Source organism: Monodon monoceros, unplaced genomic scaffold (genome assembly GCF_005190385.1).
Source record: "Monodon monoceros isolate NGI ecotype Baffin Bay Population unplaced genomic scaffold, NGI_Narwhal_1 Super_Scaffold_6, whole genome shotgun sequence".
In the NCBI taxonomy this organism is placed as follows: domain Eukaryota; kingdom Metazoa; phylum Chordata; class Mammalia; order Artiodactyla; family Monodontidae; genus Monodon; species Monodon monoceros.
Window position 1 is genome coordinate 82,862,907 of NW_021703783.1, and position 19,155 is coordinate 82,882,061.

General features: G+C 40.8%; 1 protein-coding gene across 1 annotated transcript; it reads left to right on the top strand.

Annotated features, from left to right (window-relative positions):
- Positions 1 to 793: 793 nt before the first annotated feature.
- HSP90B1 (heat shock protein 90 beta family member 1) lies at positions 794 to 18,098 on the top strand. The gene is made up of 18 exons (XM_029205568.1): positions 794 to 1,024; positions 2,040 to 2,142; positions 2,847 to 2,988; positions 3,553 to 3,669; positions 5,008 to 5,339; positions 9,273 to 9,384; positions 9,611 to 9,733; positions 11,022 to 11,138; positions 12,870 to 13,007; positions 13,092 to 13,169; positions 13,304 to 13,369; positions 13,838 to 14,107; positions 14,380 to 14,625; positions 15,143 to 15,279; positions 16,599 to 16,677; positions 16,769 to 16,924; positions 17,187 to 17,309; positions 17,801 to 18,098. Exons 1-18 carry the CDS (start codon positions 976 to 978, stop codon positions 17,828 to 17,830), a joined length of 2,418 nt encoding a protein of 805 aa, XP_029061401.1. The 5' UTR covers positions 794 to 975; the 3' UTR covers positions 17,831 to 18,098.
- The last annotated feature ends 1,057 nt before the right edge of the window (positions 18,099 to 19,155 follow it).

Genomic DNA, 19,155 nt, shown 5'->3' on the forward strand with positions numbered 1-19,155 from the left:
CGGAGGCTGGGCCGGACTCAGGCCGACCCCCAGAACGCTGGGCGGCCTCGGCCAAGGCCTGGCGGCTTTCTAGGTTCTGAAGGCTGTGTACACTAGAGAATCTGGAATACGCAGAAATTTCTACGGCACTGGGAACGAGATATAAATTCTAAAACACGCAGCGCAGAGTTCCCGCAAAGACACATTGGGAAAAAGGTAGACGAAAGGGCCAAACTACGCAGCTGATCAAAGACTACGATTCCCAGCATGCACTACAGTGTTTTCCCCCTAGTACGTTGCATGCCGGGAACTGTAGTTCCTCCCCAACCCCATCGAAAAGTGCGCCGGGGGATTTTCAACTTCTCACGTGTGTCTCGATTCCGAGAAGCACTGCCAGATAGAAAGCTGACTGCGAAAAGTCGCTCAGGAATCATTCCCAACGTGACCCCACGCATGGACAAGGGAAAGGTGAAGAACGCGTTGCCATGGCTACCGCTTCCCCTGGTCACGGAGTAAGCGCGCTCAGGAACCGGAAGTGGTTCCGCGTGACCTCCCCGCAAGGAGGATGTGTTCTGTGCTGACGTTCATTGGAGGGTTTCCCTTAGAGACCAGAGCAACACAGGCAAAGGGGCGGTCCCGCGTGAGAGGGGCCCGCGGAACCAGTTGATTGGAGAAAAGGAGCCAGGACTGACCAATCGGAAGGAGCCACGCTTCGGGCATTGGAAACCGCACCTGGACAGCTCCGATTGGTGCACTGCGGTCCCCCCCCCCCACGAGTCCCCATTGGGTACAGGTGGTGCGTGGTACGGCACGATTGGTGGATTCGTGTTTCCCGTCCCCCGCCCTCGAGAAGTGGAGGTGAAAAGCGGCCCGACCTGCTTGGGGGTAGTGGGCGGATCGCAAGGCTTGAGGTGTGAGGATCGAAGCCTGGCGTGGGGGGGGGGCGGAGGCGGCTCCTGCGATCAAAGGGGACTCGAGACTCACCGGCCGTGCGCCATGAGGGCCCTGTGGGTGCTGGGCCTCTGCTGCGTCCTGCTGACCTTCGGTGAGTGATCCTGGAGGAGCGGGCCCGCCTGGACGCCCCCCCTCCTCAAGCGCGGCCTCTTCTCGAAGGTTCTGGGGGCGTTGAGCCCGGGAGGGTGATTACAGGGCCTGTGCTTGGTCTGTGGGGTGTCCATTGCTTTTCCTCGAAAGAGGCTCAGGGGATTTCGTTTACTCTCTCCTTCCTCTGGAAAGATAAAAGGAGAACGGAGTCGTTTTAATCCCTTATACATCTCCTAGTATCCGCTCCTAGAGGGCTCAGCCTCCTCGCGGTGGGGCCTCCCTCGGGCTCGTGCCCCCCTCCCCGCCGTCCCCCGGGAGCATTGTGTGTGCCCTTTCCGGAGGACTTTTGTCAGATGCCGCAACCTTTGGCCATCAGAGTTTGAGGACCCCCCCCCCCCCGCCCCCAGGCTTCCACGCCTCGCCAACGCGAGTTTCCTTTCTTAGCCGCTGGGCTGTGGAGCGTGAGGCCCGCGGGCAGCGAACCGGCAGTGTCAGCGTGTTTGACTCACTTTTGCTCGAGCTCCTTAACATCTTAAAATCTCTAAGCGTCTCTTCGCTTTCTCAGGCTCCTGAGCCCTTCAGTTCCCCTCGCTAGAGGTTGCACAAATCCTTTTCGTGTTCTGACTTGTGGTATTGAAGGCCTAAGTTTTGGCATGGTCAGTTTGGAGGCCTAGTCTCGGCCTGCGGGCAACACGTGTGAATGTAGAAGGGGCCTGGAATCGAATCTGCTAAACAGTATTTATAAAGGATCCCAGGGCCGCCCTTTAGAAGTGATGGCTGCCTCCGTATTTCAAAACCTCCTGGGAGACCTCAGTATCTGAACTTACATAAGAAATACGCTTACGTGGGTTTACATTGGATATTTAAACCAGTGGATCCATTCTTCCATCGCCCCCTCCCGTATTTGCCAAGTGAATTTTGCAACCACTACACTGGCCCTGTTTGATCTTGTTTCTTCTGAGAAGTACATGAAGCAACGATGTTTAAGAGTTTTCTGGTGTTAAATCTGCCATCAGGGTCTGTCCAGGCTGACGATGAAGTGGATGTGGATGGGACAGTGGAAGAAGATCTGGGTAAAAGTAGAGAAGGCTCAAGGACAGATGATGAAGTAGTGCAGAGGTTTGTGTTCTTCTGAAACTATACAGATAACCCGCTGGGAATTGGAATACAGTAGCTTTTTTGTATCTCTTCTCAAAAGATCCAGATGAAGTTTAATACTCTGAATTTAAATAGAGAAAATGTTAGGGGTAGCAAGTGTGTGCATACATAGTAGTATCTCCTAACTTTGCCACTAAGAATGACTGGTCAAAATGAGATGAATTCCCTTGAAAACTATTTTGATAACTCTGTTTCAGAATGCTAGCACTATAGCCTTCCTAAGACCTTAGAAAAGGCTTTTCCTTTGGTTTTATACCCGGTGTGTACACTTAGTAATTTTAAAAAGGAATTCTGTCAGTTGAGCAATGTTTTGATTCGGCTTCTTAGGACTTAACTTTTGTAGACCCTTAGAAGCCAAAGTTTCCCAGGCAGAGGGTTCCCTGTGAGGGAACATAAATGAGTGTGACTTTGCTTTTTAGGAGAGGGAAGTTGGGTTTATTTTTCTGACAATGTTTAACACAGAGTATTTCCAACTTGCTGTTAAAGGTAATGTACTACTGTGATAAAATAATAATGAGATGGTAGACTAGTAATGTAAAGGTTTGCATTTTAGCCTTTTAACCATTAAGACAACCTTAAGAGATCACTCTGCTCTCATCACAGATCCTATATGTTTGGAGGGAATTAAGTAATGCAGTATTAGTTGATCAAATTTATTTCCTTAGAGAGGAAGAAGCTATTCAGTTGGATGGATTAAATGCATCCCAGATAAGAGAACTTAGAGAGAAATCAGAAAAGTTTGCCTTCCAAGCCGAAGTTAACAGAATGATGAAACTTATCATCAATTCATTGTATAAAAATAAAGAGGTAAGCAACATGTGGTTATGATAATGTTGTTTTGTTTCCGTATGGTAGCTAACTTGTTAACTTTCATAGTGAATGTGCTGACATAGCAATTCCAAGCAAGTAGTTGGCAGAGTTTAAAAACCCAGTATGTACAAGAATTACTACTAGATACCTATTTGTGTCTGTTTGGGGGGAGGGGGAAGGTTGCTAATCATTTTCCCTTTTTTTTTTTCCCTTTCCCCTCCAGCTGTTTTCGTGGCCTGCTAAATAGTTGTGAGTCTTACGTTCAGTCATAACAAACTAAGCCTTGAGTATTGCATACAGAAAGATCATTAGGAGGGAAAATAGAGTATCAGCTACGCTCAGCAGTTCAGGTGTTCCTTGTAGTAGCTACAATCCTTTGTGTAGAGCGCTGTGCCTCCTTTTACCAGGAGAGTAACGCCACCTCTGTACCATAGAAGTCTAGTCCTTGAAGAGTGCTTTTTCAGAGTAAAGAGTAGAAATAAAATGAGTTTGCCATTAAATTTAATGTCTCGTGTATCTTGAGGCTAATCTAAGTGTGTATTAAATCTGGCTTCCATTTAGATTTTCCTGAGAGAACTGATTTCGAACGCTTCTGACGCTTTAGATAAGATAAGGCTAATATCATTGACTGATGAAAATGCTCTTGCTGGAAATGAGGAATTAACGGTTAAAATTAAGGTAAGCTTAGAACAATTTTCTTTTTAACTACAAAGAATTCTTAGAGATAGAGAATGCGTATCAGTCAAGATAGGCTAGGTTAGAGCAATAACAATTCCCAAGTGTCGGGGACTTCAATCAGGGCTCAGCCAAATATGGCCTGTGGGTCAAATCTGACCTGCTGCCTGTTTTTATTTTTATATATATTTTTTAACATTATATTTTATTTTTTTCTTTGGCTGCGTTGGGTCTTTGTTGCTGCGTGAGAGCTTTCTCTAGTTGCAGTGAGCAGGGGGCTACTCTTCGTTGCGGTGCGCAGGCTTCTCCTTGCGGTGGCTTCTCTTGTTGCGGAGCATGGGCTCTAGGTGTGTGGGCTTCAGTAGTTGTGGAGCGAGGGCTCAGTAGTTGTGGCGCACGGGCTTAGTTGCTCCGCGGCATGTGGGATCTTCCCGGACCAGGGCTCAAACCGGTGTCCCCTGCATTGACAGGTGGATTCTTAACCACTGCGCCACCAGGGAAGTCCTGCTTTTATAAATAATGTTTTTGGAACACAGCCATGCCCGTTTGTGTATTATCTGTGACTGCTTTTGACAGAGACCGTATGGTCCACAAAGCCTAAAATACTCTCTGGCCCTTTTCCAGAAAAAGTTTGCCAACCCCTGGCTTAAATCATCAATCATGGCTGCCTGTGGCCTTTGCTTTGCATCATCTCTATGACACAGGCTGATTGAGCAGCCACCATCTGAAGTGTAGCTGGTTGCCACGGTGCAGAGAAAGCTTGGAGGGTCTCGCATCAATTAAAGGCTCCAGCCTGAAAGCCACACTCCTGACTCCCACTTGCAACTCCTTGGCCAGAGCTAGTCACATGGCCTTATCCAACCATAAGTGGAGGAAGTATATTCCTACTGTATTTCTGGAAGGCAGAGAGCTGGGAATGTTTAGTGAAGAACATTGGTCACCACAGATTCCAAAGACAGAAGTCATTCAAGTTTTGAATCCTTTTAATTTCTATCAAAGAAATAGGTGAAACATTGAATTTTTTTTTTCATAAATAGCTTGCTTCATTTAGGTCTGTCTCTGCCCTTTGACATTTAGACCAGTCCTTGCCCCCTTTATATGGATACTTTACCAAATACACTGAACTTAAAATTACTCTCTATAAAAATGCTTGTGCTTAAGATGTACGCTTTTTGAAAAGGCCATAAAATACTATATGGAGGAAAATATCTCAGTTTTGTTTTCTGTATTGAAATTGATGTGGTCCAAAGCTGGTAGTTTCTCAATATATAGCTCAGTATTTCCTTTTTATATCATGAGTATTGAGCAAGTATAACTGTTTTGTTCTTGTCTTGGTTTTAGTGTGACAAGGAGAAGAACCTGCTCCATGTCACAGATACTGGTGTAGGAATGACCCGGGAAGAGTTGGTTAAAAACCTTGGTACCATAGCCAAATCTGGGACGAGCGAGTTTTTAAACAAAATGACTGAGGCACAAGAAGATGGCCAGTCAACTTCAGAACTGATTGGCCAGTTTGGTGTCGGTTTCTATTCTGCCTTCCTTGTAGCAGATAAAGTTATTGTCACGTCGAAACACAACAACGACACCCAGCACATCTGGGAGTCCGACTCCAATGAATTTTCTGTAATTGCTGACCCCAGAGGAAACACGCTAGGACGGGGAACGACAATTACGTGAGTATTACTAATTCCTAATGAGAATTAATAGTCGTAACGAGGATGTTGATTCTCCAGTTCTGGCTCTGAGCAAACGGCTTATTCTGGGCCTTAATTTCTTTGCCTATAAAAATGAGGAACTTGAACAGTTTTCACCACTTGAAGTGTTCTGAGGCCTTGCTAAGGGCCGGACCCAGAGTTATGGTGGCTCCTGTCTATGGAGGGCTTGAAGGAGGAAGGGTTAGCTCTTCAGGGAGAAGGCAGATTGGAGGCCTCAGAAACAAGTGGCTTGTCCAGGTTTTCCAGGTAAGCAGGACTTAGAAAAGTGGTGTCAGTCTGTGGAGCATCATGGATAACGGCGGTGGCACGGCGTGTTTACAAGATTCAAGGAATTCCTTTCAGGTGGTGGCAGTTACTGATGGAATTTCTGATGAACTTTGTTAAAGTTTTCTGAAGGTGGTGTGGAGGATGGCAGGACTGGATGAGAAGAGACTCTTGGGGTAGCCTGGGTAACGGTTGAAAACATGCCAAGACAGTAGCCAGGGTTGGGGGCGGGTTGGAGAGCACAGGAACAGATAAAGGACTTGAAGAGAGTTAAGAAAGTTCTTTGGAAGAAAACGTCTCATTCGAGGATAGTTACTAGTTATTGAATTTGATATGGAATTCATTTTAAGCCAGTACCTATTGTTGGTGTCGATGAGACATATCTTATGCCCAGTATCTCCTAGTGCTTGCAGCACTGTGAAGTGTGAAGCAGAAAGACGACAGGGCAGCTTTCTGCCTTTTGTTTTTTTCTCCATCTTAGAGATAAAGAAATTCCAATTTAGAGGTCAATTGACTTGCCCAGTTCTGCCAAGTGAAAATGTGCCTACAGTCTTGATTTTTTTCTTAATTCAGTTTAAAATTTTCTCAACATTAAGGATTTTTAAATATTCAGGTAGGAAACAAGCATACATCTATCATTTCAACCAATTTTCTTCATCCCAGAAGACATTTCCTATTTTCATTGTCAGAGATTTTCCTTTCATGAAACTAGACAACTGCATTTTAGTATTTTTACTAATTTACTGTTCTAAATTTACCTTCTTCTGCCTTTCACATCTCCTGATCTCTTTAGGAGACATCCCTAATAGTTATACCCCAGGGCCCTCTCTGTTAGGTGGTAGGAGAATACAGGTAAATCGCATCTTTTAACTAGAAAGAGAAAATGATGTCCCAAGAGGTGCTAATGTCTTAGGTTGCCAAGAGACAGGTGAGACATCTAGATGGACGCTCCATGTGAGCAAACATTTTGTTAATACTCCATTCCCAGAGCCTAACGCATGACTAGCAGGTATTGGTATGAATGAATAAGGGTCATCAGGATGGTTTCCTACGGTAGCATGGTAAATGAAATTTTACAACAGGTTCTCCTTTCCTTGGCAAAATTACCTTTTTTCTTTAAGCCCTCCTTCCCGACCATTCACTTAACAGATATCCATTTGAGTGCCTGTTACCTGCTAGGGTTTAGGGCTACAGTGGAGAATAAGACAGTTGCTGTCCCTACTTTCACGTGGCTCATTCGACTAAGGAAGAAAAAACATGAGATAATTTCAGAGTAGCAAATGCCAGAAAGGAAGTTAAGGGATACCTCCCTTATCAGAAGGTCTTTCTGAAATGGTAATAAACTAGGTTCAGATATTCTAGGCAGCAAGCACAGCATGTTGGAAGTTCCAGAGGCAAGAGGCCCATCTGAGGAACTGAAAGTCTAGAATGGCCAAAGGGAAAAGGAGAGCAAAGGCAAGGAAGCGACAAGGTTAGGATCCTGCCCTGCATACATATGACTTCATCTTATATTTGACTAATAAAGTAGAAACCATCTGACAATTCAATTTCCTCCCTACTCCTGCCTGTGCCCCTAAATTAGCCACCACTGTACCCTTATGAGAGATTTAGTGAGGATTAAATGAGATCATGAAATTAGCATCCTGTAAATGCTGTAAAAATTGCCTCTGTCCCTCCTACTACCATGAGGGGGTATTCTACATTTCTCCCCAAAGCTAGTCTCTGCTTCTCATCTGTTGTCTCTCACGCCACCTCCTCAGAGACTAAGCATAAATTGATGCCTACCATGTCTTTTAAAGTCAGCCTTTCCTGAACACCTTCCTCTTTCCCATCAAAGTGTAAACGTATTGAAGTCTCTGGGAAAAGGAACAAAGGCAGGTGGGGCCATGCCCCATGCTGCTGTCAGGCATGCACTCTTTCTCCCCCATCTACTGTTGAGCTTCTCAAAAAGGCATACTTACCTTTGTTGCTACTTCACCTTCTGTTCACATCTCAGCCCACTGTGTTTTGACTTTATCCACCATCTTTCCATTGAAATAAGTCACCAGTAATCCTTGTTGCTAAATCCAGTGGATTCAGGGTTATTTTAGTTGGTATGGCTCCCAGCAATGGGTTCTTTTTTTTTTGTAGTTTTTCTCTTGTGTTTTCTACAGAATTTGCATTCTACTGCTCATACCTTAAAACAATCCATTCAGTACCTAGCTTCATCTTTTTAAACTTTCCGTTGCCTAAATGTTGATATTCTCTTTCTTCAAAAGTTCAGTTTCAGCCCTTTCCGTTATCCCGTGTCCCGCATGCAGTCTGAACCACTGTCTTGGATCCAGGTTCCAGCTCCTCCTCAGGGTTCTCTAATCTATATTCTTAGTCCAGATCAGGAGTCAGCAAACTTAAAGGATCAGCTAGTAAATATTTTAAGCTCATGGACTATAGGATCTGTCACATGTCACAACTTTCCTATTCTAGTTTGAAAGCAGCCATAGACAATATAGGATGAGGTTGTATCCCAAAAAAATTTCTTATGGGTGCCAGCCAGAGTTTGCCAACCCCTGGTCTAGATCTCTCTACGGGGCCCTGGGCTCATATGTCTAATTGCCTCTTAAATACCTCTAACTAAGATGTCTAACCATCAGCTTCAATTTGCATCCAAAAGTGATGCAACTCTCCACTAACCCCAGATCACTAATGTGTATGCTCCAAGACCAGAGATTTAGTCCCCTCACTAGGCTGCGTCATCATGTGCTGTCTACTTGTTGGCAGGTGCTACTAAACTATAAGCTTTTTGAGGCAGGGAGAGAACCATGGATACAACATTGCCCATATTTATTGGGAGCACAAACATCACGACTACCTGCTGTGTTTGAGAGTACGTTGTGATTATTATTCTTGGTGGATGGAGGAGGTGTTTGCAGAAGGGGTAGTAAGGAAGAAGAGGAAGCAGTGCTACAATTTTTGATATTGTAATTATCTAAGCCAGTGCTGTCCAGTAGAACTTTCTGTGATAGAAATGTTCTATCACTGCTCTGTCCAATATGGTAGCCACTAGCTACATGTGACTATTGGAATGTGGCAATATAACTAAAGAACTGATTTTAACTTTTATGTAAATAGTCACATGTGACAGGTGGTTACTGTTTTCTTGTCTAGTGCAAATGTAAACAATAGTTCAGATTAATTTTCTAGCTTTTTTTAAGGAACATGTTTTTATTAGGGGTTAAGTACAATAATCACTTGATTTCTAGAGTTGCTATCAGAGTGCATAAGATTCTACTTTTCTCCAGAATATTGCAGTGATTTCCCACCTTCAGCTAACTTAAGATTTCTGTTCTTCAAATGAAAAACATCCAGCACGTTGAGAAGGTTGAGAACATTTTCATTTTTTTACTTGGAACTAAGAATATTTTCCACCTGAGGGAGTGCAAGAAAGTTCTTCCTTTACCATACCCATATTAGGTATATTTAGCTCACAAACCTTTATCGGTGATGAGAGTTCTTAACATGGATAACGGGGACATTGTTGGTTATACACAGAATTGCTGGCTATTATAGTCATATGAGTATTTAGACAAATTTATAGTCAGATCTTTTAAACCATCATGTCTTTCTCTAAACGTCTTACTTTCTTTGCAGCCTTGTTTTAAAAGAAGAAGCATCTGATTACCTTGAACTGGATACAATTAAAAGTCTCGTGAAAAAATATTCACAGTTCATAAACTTTCCTATTTATGTATGGAGCAGCAAGGTAAATCTGTAGGAATACAATTTATGTGTATTACCTTGGCACATATTCGAATATTTAACACTGAAAGAATGAACGTTAAATATGGTTCTTTCAATACAGGATACTCTCAGTGTTTTCTTACTGAAGATCGACTTTTTCAGCTGTAATTTTGTTTCATATCCTATAGATGAAATCAGAATTATTAAACAAATGAGTTCAACCGTAATTCTACTTTCTACTTCAACAGACTGAAACTGTTGAGGAACCCATGGAAGAAGAAGAAGCAGCAAAAGAAGAAAAAGAAGAATCTGATGATGAAGCTGCAGTAGAAGAAGAAGAAGAAGAAGAAAAGAAACCAAAAACTAAAAAAGTAAGTCTGGTTCATCTTCCTACTTAAAATATTGTTTAGGTTATAAAGTACCAAACCCATAGAAAAAGAGATCAGATTTGTTGTTGCCGGGGGTGGGGGGGGTGTTGGAAGAAGGTACAAACTTCCAGTTATAAGGTAAATAAGTACTAGGGATGTCGTGTACAGCATGACAAGTAGAGCTAACGCTGCTCTATGGTGTATAGGAAAGGTAAGAGAGTAAATCCTGAGAGTTCTCATTATAAGGAGAAACTTTTCTTTCTTTGGTCCATTTATTTTAATTGTTGTTTATTCTTTTATTCTCATCTATATGAGATGATGGATGTTAACTTATTGTGGTGATCATTTCACAATATGTGTAATTCAACCTTTATGCTGTATGCCTAAAACTCATGCAGTGATGTGTATCAATTATATCTTGATAAAACCAGGGAGAGGGGAGAACTAAGGTAAAAAATATTGTTTAGCTTATGTTAGAAAAAACAGATGCAGGAAAAAAAAAAAACCCACAGAAACCCAAATATGCACAGACCGATTTGAGGGTAAGCTTCAGTTCTTAATGGTCTTTTTTCAAGGAGTGAGTCCCTAGGCCCAGCTTTTAAAACCAAACTGTGTGTGTGCGCGTGCGTGCGTGTGTGTGTGTGCGCACACACACTCTCTCTCTCTCTCTCTCTCTCTCTCTCTCAGAAAGTTTTAAGTAGCAAATGCAGATCATTTTTATGAAGAGTTCTCTGACTTCCATATATTGCCCAGGACTGATGGCTTATGACATGTTTTGAATTTTAAAAGCTTAAGAAGCTTTTTTGCATCTTCTTTTGTCATGTAGATATCAACTATAAAATTAGTTCTCTGGTCTGCTTAGGTAGTAGAGTAGGTAGAAGTAATGGTGGTGGATTTTGAGAAATGTTTATTGTAAGATGTTGGATTTCTATAAATCATGAAATAGAAATACATAAGATGTATATCCTTCTAAACTCAAAACAGGTATTTTTATGAAATAACATTTTAGCTAGTTAAAAATAACTGAAAAAACCTTAATTGGATTGTTATCAATTATAATGAATAACCATTTGTCTTTGTTGTATTATAACAGTCTTAAGTGTTGACAGAAGTACTTTTTAAAATTTTTTTTGATCCAGTTGGCAAGAACCATACTACAGTATAGGTACCCTTTGGTGCTTCCTATATTAATACTTTTTTGAAATGTTCTAAAGCTGTGGTTACTGTAGTATAACTATTGATACTACTGGTATATCTGCTAGGAGAGACTAATCAAACACTGTAACTTCAGGTTGAAAAAACTGTCTGGGATTGGGAACTTATGAATGATATCAAACCGATATGGCAGAGACCATCGAAAGAAGTGGAGGATGATGAATACAAAGCTTTCTACAAATCATTTTCAAAGGTAAATGTTATTTTAGAATAATGTGATAATGAAACATTACTAAATCAAAAATACGTTTAAAAATAGTTTTATAACTATTTGAACACAACTGGTTTCCTTTTTAATCCTGTGTATTTTATATTATGCATTAAAAAAATTTTACTCTGGGGCTTCCCTGGTGGCGCAGCGGTTGAGAGTCCACCTGCCAATGCAGGGGACACGGGTTCGTGTCCCAGTCCGGGAAGATCCCACATGCCGCGGAGCGGCTGGGCCTGTGAGCCATGGCCGCTGAGCCTGGGTGTCCGGAGCCTGTGCTCCGCAATGGGAGAGGCCACAACAGTGAGAGGCCCGCGTACTGCAAAAAAAAAAACAAATTTTTTTACTCTGAGAAGGAATCTGTAGGCGTCACCAAGTCGCCAAGTGGTCTGCGCTACAAAGAAGATTTAGAAGTGCCTGCTGGGCACATGCTTGGTTTCTGCTACAGGGCCTGTAAGACGTAGAACCATGCTATCGAATGGCTTAACATAATGTTGAAGAGCTCGTTTACAACATCAAACATTTCTTTTGAGGTCATATGCCTAGGAATAATTACTAAATCTATTTCCTTGCCAATGTTTTGTTTTCTTTTACTGATCATTTCTTGTAACTCTTAGAATCCAAAACTAGCATTGACTAAAATTGTCTCAAGTTAACGTTTCCTCAAACATCTTGCACAAAAGCAAACAGTTTAATGGACTTAGCACAGCTAGAGAAAACTTAATATTCTGTGATTGTATTTGTTCTTTGCTGTATTCCATCTGCTGATTTCGTTACTTAACCTTCGTTTTCCTTATCTTAACATCCAACCATCCTTTCAGCTTTACTTCCAAAAACTTTCCCTTGATTCTGCCTCTACTTTCATTCCCGTGAACTCGAAAGTCCTAGTGCATATGTAAAGGTACTTTCATCTCAAGCAGCTATATTAGAAATATGTGAGCAGTGTGTGATTTACGTCTTTTAGAGGCTACATTTTTTTATAGTTGAAACAGGTGAAGTTAACTTCTAATAATATATTTTATTTAACCCAACATACCCAACAGTATTATTTCAACAGGTGATCAGTATAAAAAATTGAGTTATTTCCTTTTTGGTTTTTTTGTTTGGTTGGTTATTTTGTGAGGTGTGTTTGTACCATGTTGTCAAAGTCTGGTGTGTGTTTTACACTAACCAGCACATCTCAGTGTGGACTAGCTACATTTCAAGTGTCCAGTAGCCGTATGTGGGTACGGTAATGTATAATGCAGGAAATTTCTGTCCTTATGCTTTGTAGCTATTTACATACCTCTTTTTATCCACTGCTGTTCCAAATTTCATGGAAGAATCCTGCTCCTGAGTACCTTTTTGGTTGAACAGTACACTCATGAAATGTTGTACATTATTTTGTCATTTAGGCAGGGCGGTGGTTTTCCTGTCCTGTTCTCTTACATGTGTGGAACCTAGACTCATCCATCCTTCCCCAGGTTTAGGCGATAGAGTGATATTATTGACAGTCATCATCAGAACAGCCATGTACAGCCAGCTAGAAGTGCAACCTTAATTGTTTCTTCTTCCCTCCTTGCCCCCCACCTTCACTTTTTTGGTAAGGGTACTTTTTTGTTAGTTAAATGTTAAACTGAATGTGTACGACATAATAAATCGCTTTTTCCTGTGCCTTTTGAATCGCAAACCGCTTTTTCCTGTGCCTTTTGAATGACTAAGATACCAACTTTCTAGGAAAGCGATGACCCCATGGCATATATCCACTTTACTGCTGAAGGGGAAGTTACCTTCAAGTCGATTTTATTTGTACCCACATCTGCGCCACGTGGTCTGTTTGATGAATATGGATCTAAGAAGAGCGATTACATTAAGGTGGGTTTTTTAATGGTATAAACTGAGTTTAAAATTTCAAAGTATGATTTCCAGAAAGTCACCTATTTTTTGGTTTCTGCTTAGCTGTATGTGCGCCGAGTATTCATCACAGACGACTTCCATGATATGATGCCCAAATACCTGAATTTTGTCAAGGGTGTTGTAAGTATCTGGAGATTAATGGGGGAAGAGGGGATTAGAGTGGGGGTCTGGAAGTGGCGTTTTCTTTGGGTTGGTTGGTTTTATTTTTTTCGAGTGTTTTTATTGCTAACTGGACTTTCTTTTGCCACCTGAAGGTGGACTCAGATGATCTCCCCTTGAATGTTTCCCGTGAGACTCTTCAGCAACATAAACTGCTTAAGGTGAGTGTCTCTGGGAAGAGACCGGCCGCCTTGCTCTTTGGTTGGGCCTCAGAGAACAAGACTCCATTAGTGGAGTTCCCAGGTTTTGAGACTAGTCCTTGGCTTTTCAGATAAAGAACTTAATTTTACTCTGGAATGATCATATCCTGAGAATCTGATTGTTTTTCCCCCAACATTTTATAATAAAAAATTTTCAAACATACAGAAAAGTTGAAAGAGCAGCGAATACCCATATATGCCCACTACCTGGTCTTAAAGTTAGAATATAAACATTAAAACAATCTTGTGACTGTTTCCAGGGACAACTTAGTTTCTGCTCCATCTGACATAGGAGTACTCACCATTCCCTGCCCCTTGATAAATACCAGCATCTGTATCTTTCACCACTACTCCCCTGCTACCTTACGTATTGTATGTTCTCAAAAGTGTGCGATGAGCTTTTGTAAAGTTATCTTCAATTTTGTTTAGGTGATTAGAAAGAAACTTGTCCGTAAAACCCTGGACATGATCAAGAAGATTGCTGATGAGAAATACAATGATACTTTTTGGAAAGAATTTGGTACGAACATCAAGCTTGGTGTGATAGAAGACCACTCAAATCGAACACGTCTTGCTAAACTGCTTAGATTCCAGTCTTCTTATCATCCAAGTGACATTACTAGTCTAGACCAGTATGTGGAAAGAATGAAGGAGAAGCAAGACAAAATCTACTTCATGGCTGGGTCCAGCAGAAAAGAGGTGAGGTGAACTTGAACTGGTCCTGGTATGTAGCTGGGCATTTATAGCCAACTCTTGAGGGAAAAAAAAAGGAAAACTTACTTAAATTATAAACTGAAGTGGTTATGAGGCCTGTCAGTCACTGATAGGAAGAAAGTCATTTATATTCTCTGCACCTCTTAATTCTCCACCTGTAAAATGGGGTTGCTGGTATTACATAAATGTAGCTACTAGGATGAACAAATATACCAAGGCCAGACTTGGAAATTTTTGTTACTTTCTTAATTTTGTAGGCTGAATCTTCTCCATTTGTTGAGCGACTTCTGAAAAAGGGATACGAAGTGATTTATCTCACAGAACCTGTGGACGAATACTGCATTCAGGCTCTTCCTGAGTTCGATGGGAAGAGGTTCCAGAATGTTGCCAAGGAAGGAGTGAAGTTTGATGAAAGTGAGAAAAGTAAGGAGAGTCGTGAAGCAATTGAGAAAGAATTTGAGCCTCTGCTCAATTGGATGAAAGATAAAGCCCTCAAGGACAAGGTATTCTAGAAATCAGAAATTGTGAAAATTCTAGCATCTTCATTTTTAAAAATGTGTTGTGTCAGCAAATTAAACTTTGCAGCTGGTACTTTTGTAACCATTAAAAGTTGTACAGAACAACATTTAATATTGTAGTGAAGTTATTGGGAGGTTGGGCTTAAAATTTATGAACTACAAAGAATTGAAAGGATAAGTGTTATCCTGTGGGTGGGTATTTTTCTTCCCTTTGTAGTTGAAAGTTTTCCATAATTTAATACTGTTTTTGTAATAGCTTAAATTTTTACCAATTAAACTTAAGTTTTAAATGTTTTTAAAAGTTGATGTTTAAGTATTTATGACTGAAAAATTCAGATTATTAAATGACAGTTTCCTAAAAATCTGAATGAGAGGTACTTTTCTGATCTGCCTCCGTTTATGATCTTAAGCGATGAGCCCTTAAGGAGTTGAAATGCAATTACTTCGCGACCTTAACTGTTGATATTTATATATCTCTAACTTTTGGTTTCCTTATCCTAAGATTGAAAAGGCTGTGGTCTCTCAGCGCCTGACAGAGTCCCCATGTGCTCTTGTGGCCAGCCAGTACGGATGGTCTGGCAACATGGAGAGAATCATGAAAGCCCAAGCATACCAGACCGGCAAGGACATCTCTACAAAGTAAGCATCCTCAGGGAAGTCCTGCCGAGGCGTTAGCTCTTGTACAGCCGTCCTTTAGAAGATAATGGCAGCTTCTATACAAAGAACTGAGGTGTTTTAAGTGTCTGTTGTATATTAGATAAGTTTACAAAGGGATTAGATTGCTACATTAGATTGCTAAAGAAAAGGTCTTGAAGTTGTGATTTATTTTATAGTATTTTATCTACAGATGGAAATTTTCTTAATCTGTTACACATAATGTCTTTTGGCATTAGATTATATGCTTGGCCTGGTATCTGGACTTCTTTTACATTTTTAGATAATAGTTACAGATGAAGTTAATGACACTTATATTTCTTAAAGGAGTTAAATCCTTTTAATCACCCCTTTCACCCCCAACAAGTATGCTCCACAAAATAAAGGGTAGAGGGTGCACAAGTTAGCGAGTATTTGAACTCAAGGGCCAAGTACTGGAGGTACACTGGGTCTTTGGTACCCTTTATTTTCAAGAAATAATGTATTTCAAGTTTTTAATGTTACAACAATAGCTTTGAAAATGACTTCTTCCTTGCTTTTATTCTCTTCTACTTGGAATATCTTCTTATTAGCTACCTAATCATCATACTTTTCCCCAGGCCTAGCTTGAGGATTCTTCTCCTAAGTGTAGTTTCCATTGTCACAATCCCCAAACTCCATTTAAAAATATATCTATAATTCGTAACTAGCGTGACTCACCAATGTGTAATATTTATAAAATAAATTGTGACATTCAGACTAGACAGGATGACAAATCATAATCCTCTAAGACTTGCGTCTATGATAGGTTGTACCAGGATATAGGGAGAGGGGCTTCACCCTGTCCTCGGCATGCAGCTATAGGAGGGAGAACAGTCACAGGGGATGGTAGGATGCTAATGACGATGAAGGTATACTCAGAGGCATTGCAGCTGACTTCAGAGAAAAGAAGCAGTTTTTCTTAGAACCATATAGGTTGAGGCATCGTGGAGAAGGTGTTACTTGAGCAGCACCCAGAGGCTGTTCTGTTCCAGAACTCTGGGGAGACACAGATGCAATTAAGATAGTGAACACATTAAGAGGGGGTGAACAGGACATTAAATCAGTTCATCCACTCAACAAAGGCACTTGGGATTCATCAGTAAATAAGAGTTCATTATTGTACTCTTTCATCTAACCACGCACACAGAAAGCATGATGTAACAATATATAAGCATGTCAGTTTTTCAAAACGTTGTTCTCTGTAATTATGTGAGTTAGTAATAGAGTATGGGAAATGCATGGACCCTAAAATTCGATATGTTTGTTTTTTTACTTTGTAACAGTTATTATGCCAGCCAGAAGAAAACATTTGAAATTAACCCCAGACACCCACTGATCAGAGACATGCTTCGACGAGTTAAGGTGAGCAGTATCATAGCCATACTCCTTTGTCTTTTAATTTGACTACTTTGGACCCTTTAATATTAATCAGGTGTGACTTCTTCCATTTCAGGAAGATGAAGATGACAAAACAGTTTCAGATCTTGCTGTGGTTTTGTTTGAAACAGCAACACTGCGGTCAGGATATCTTCTACCAGACACTAAAGCATATGGAGATAGAATAGAAAGAATGCTTCGCCTCAGCTTAAACATTGACCCTGATGCAAAGGTTTGAAGTAATTTATTGAATGTTTGAATCCCCAGTGTCACGCACAATGCTAGAAATTAATGAGAAGCTCCCCCCCTTTTACATCCTTTTTTTGTCTGTCTCCCTTTGTTAGCTTGACTGTTAGCTCTAATTAGAGGATTGACTCTACAGTTCTGAATAAACCGGAGTGAGGTTAATTATGATCTTATACATTTAAATGAGCAAAGTGAAAATAGATCCAAGGTGTTCAGTGCACTAATGGGCTCATAAATGTTCCCCTTAGGTGGAAGAAGAACCAGAAGAAGAGCCTGAAGAAACAACAGAGGATACCGCAGAAGACACAGAGCAAGACGACGACGAAGAAGTGGATGCAGGAGCGGATGAGGAGGAACAAGAAACAGCAAAGGTAGAACAAACCAAGAATGGGACTTGCATTTTCAGTTCTTGCAAAGCTAAGACTGTTACAGAAGTCAAGAAATAAATAGTCATCTAATTATCAAATTCAAAAGCTGGAGCAAATCCCTTTTTTATTTAAAGTGTGTACTTTGATCTTCCCACTTCCTTTATTCCCTTAGGTTAGCCATCCATTCTTGAGATGTTATTAAGCAGATCGTTCCTTAGCCCACGGTGCTGCTGTGTTCTTTGCCACTTGCTTCTGCCTTAACTCTAGCAACATTAGGCTATTTTAAATTTTTGACTGTTTGTGTTCAGGGACTGTTGATCTTGTTGTTGGGCTCTAAGTTATTTTTCAGATTAGCAAGGTGAGGTTCTAGCCTACAGCTCACGTTAATGGATAGGCTGGGTCCATTTCAATTTTTTTTTCCATACATGAACCTTCTGTGAGCTAAGGTTTGTTGTGCTGGTTTTTAATGTCTTCTGATTTTTCTGTTTTCACAGAAATCTACAGCTGAAAAAGATGAGCTGTAAATTACACTGTCGCCGTTTGGATCCCGTGTGGAGAAGGAGTGTGAAATTTCAGTCATTTCTTTTGGGAGAGACTTGTTGTGGATGCTCCCCCCAGCCCCCTTCTCCCCCGCACTGTCAAATGTTGGGATTTTGGGTCACAGGAAGAAGTGGGTTTTTTAGTTGAATTTTTTTTTAACATTCCTCATGAATGTAAATTTGTACTATTTAACTGACTATTGGTGTAAAATCTTGTCATGTGTATAAAAATAAAAAAGATCCCAAACATTCAGTGTCTTGCCTGTCTTTTCATAATTCATCGATTTTTTTCCTTCCAGTTTTATTGTGATGTAATTGACATACAGCACTGTATGAGTTTAAGGTGTACAGCACAGTGACTTACGTACATCAGGAAGTGATCACAATAAGTAGTGAACATCCATCGTCTCATATAGATACAAAATAAAGGAAAAATATTTTTTAGATCATGTGTCTTGGGTTTTCTTCCTTTCAAAAATAATTCATATTTACTAAAGAAAAGTGGCTTTTTTAAATTATCTTTAAAAACCACCCATAGAAAGAAGACATACTCTTCCTTACAGAAGAATTCCAAATAATACATGTAGAAGCTCCCCTTTCTAGGAAGTGGAGCTTAATCCTTTTCTTTTTCAGTGTGGGCTGGATTTAATGACTGTCTTCCGGAGTATGGAAAGGAGAAAGCAGTAACTTTCTATAGAGAAACTTGGCAAGTGCTACCTTAATAACCAAGTGATCAAGGTTCATATCACCAGGGATGTCGTGTACCCGCTGATGCGATGAGGAAGGGTACCTCACCTCTGGTATTCTTTCCAAAACTTCCTAACCTTAACCTAACCTAGAATATGTGAACAGTACTCTTCAAACATTTTTAAGGTCAAAACCAAAGAAAGGGAGGGTGGGAGGGAGACACAAGAGGGAGGAGATATGGGGATATATGTATAGCAGATGCACTTTGTTATAAAGCGGAAACTAACACACCATTGTAAAGCAATTATACTCCAATAAAGATGTTAAAAAAAACCCAAAAAACAAGTAGTCACAGACTGGAGGAAACTAAAGGAGACATGGCAACTAAATGCAATGTAGTAACCTGGGTGAAAGCTGGTGAAATCCAGAGTCGGACATACTCATTTGTGCCTTAGCTCTGGCATGTGTGATGTGTAGCATGGTCATGTAAGATGAGGGCATTCATGGAAACAGGCAGTGGGATACAGGAACTGTGCTATCTTGGCAGTTTTCCTGTAAATCTAAATTTATTCCAAAATAAAAAGGCTGTCTTTTTAACATCATCTATAGTCCTACCACAAGTA

Coding starts and splice junctions, on each gene's coding strand:
- HSP90B1 (XM_029205568.1), top strand. CDS start 976: ATGAGGGCCCTGTGGGTGCTGGGCCTCTGCTGCGTCCTGCTGACCTTC. Junction 13,008..13,091: donor AGAAGAGCGATTACATTAAG/GTGGGTTTTTTA, acceptor GTTTCTGCTTAG/CTGTATGTGCGCCGAGTATT. Junction 14,108..14,379: donor CTGGGTCCAGCAGAAAAGAG/GTGAGGTGAACT, acceptor TTAATTTTGTAG/GCTGAATCTTCTCCATTTGT.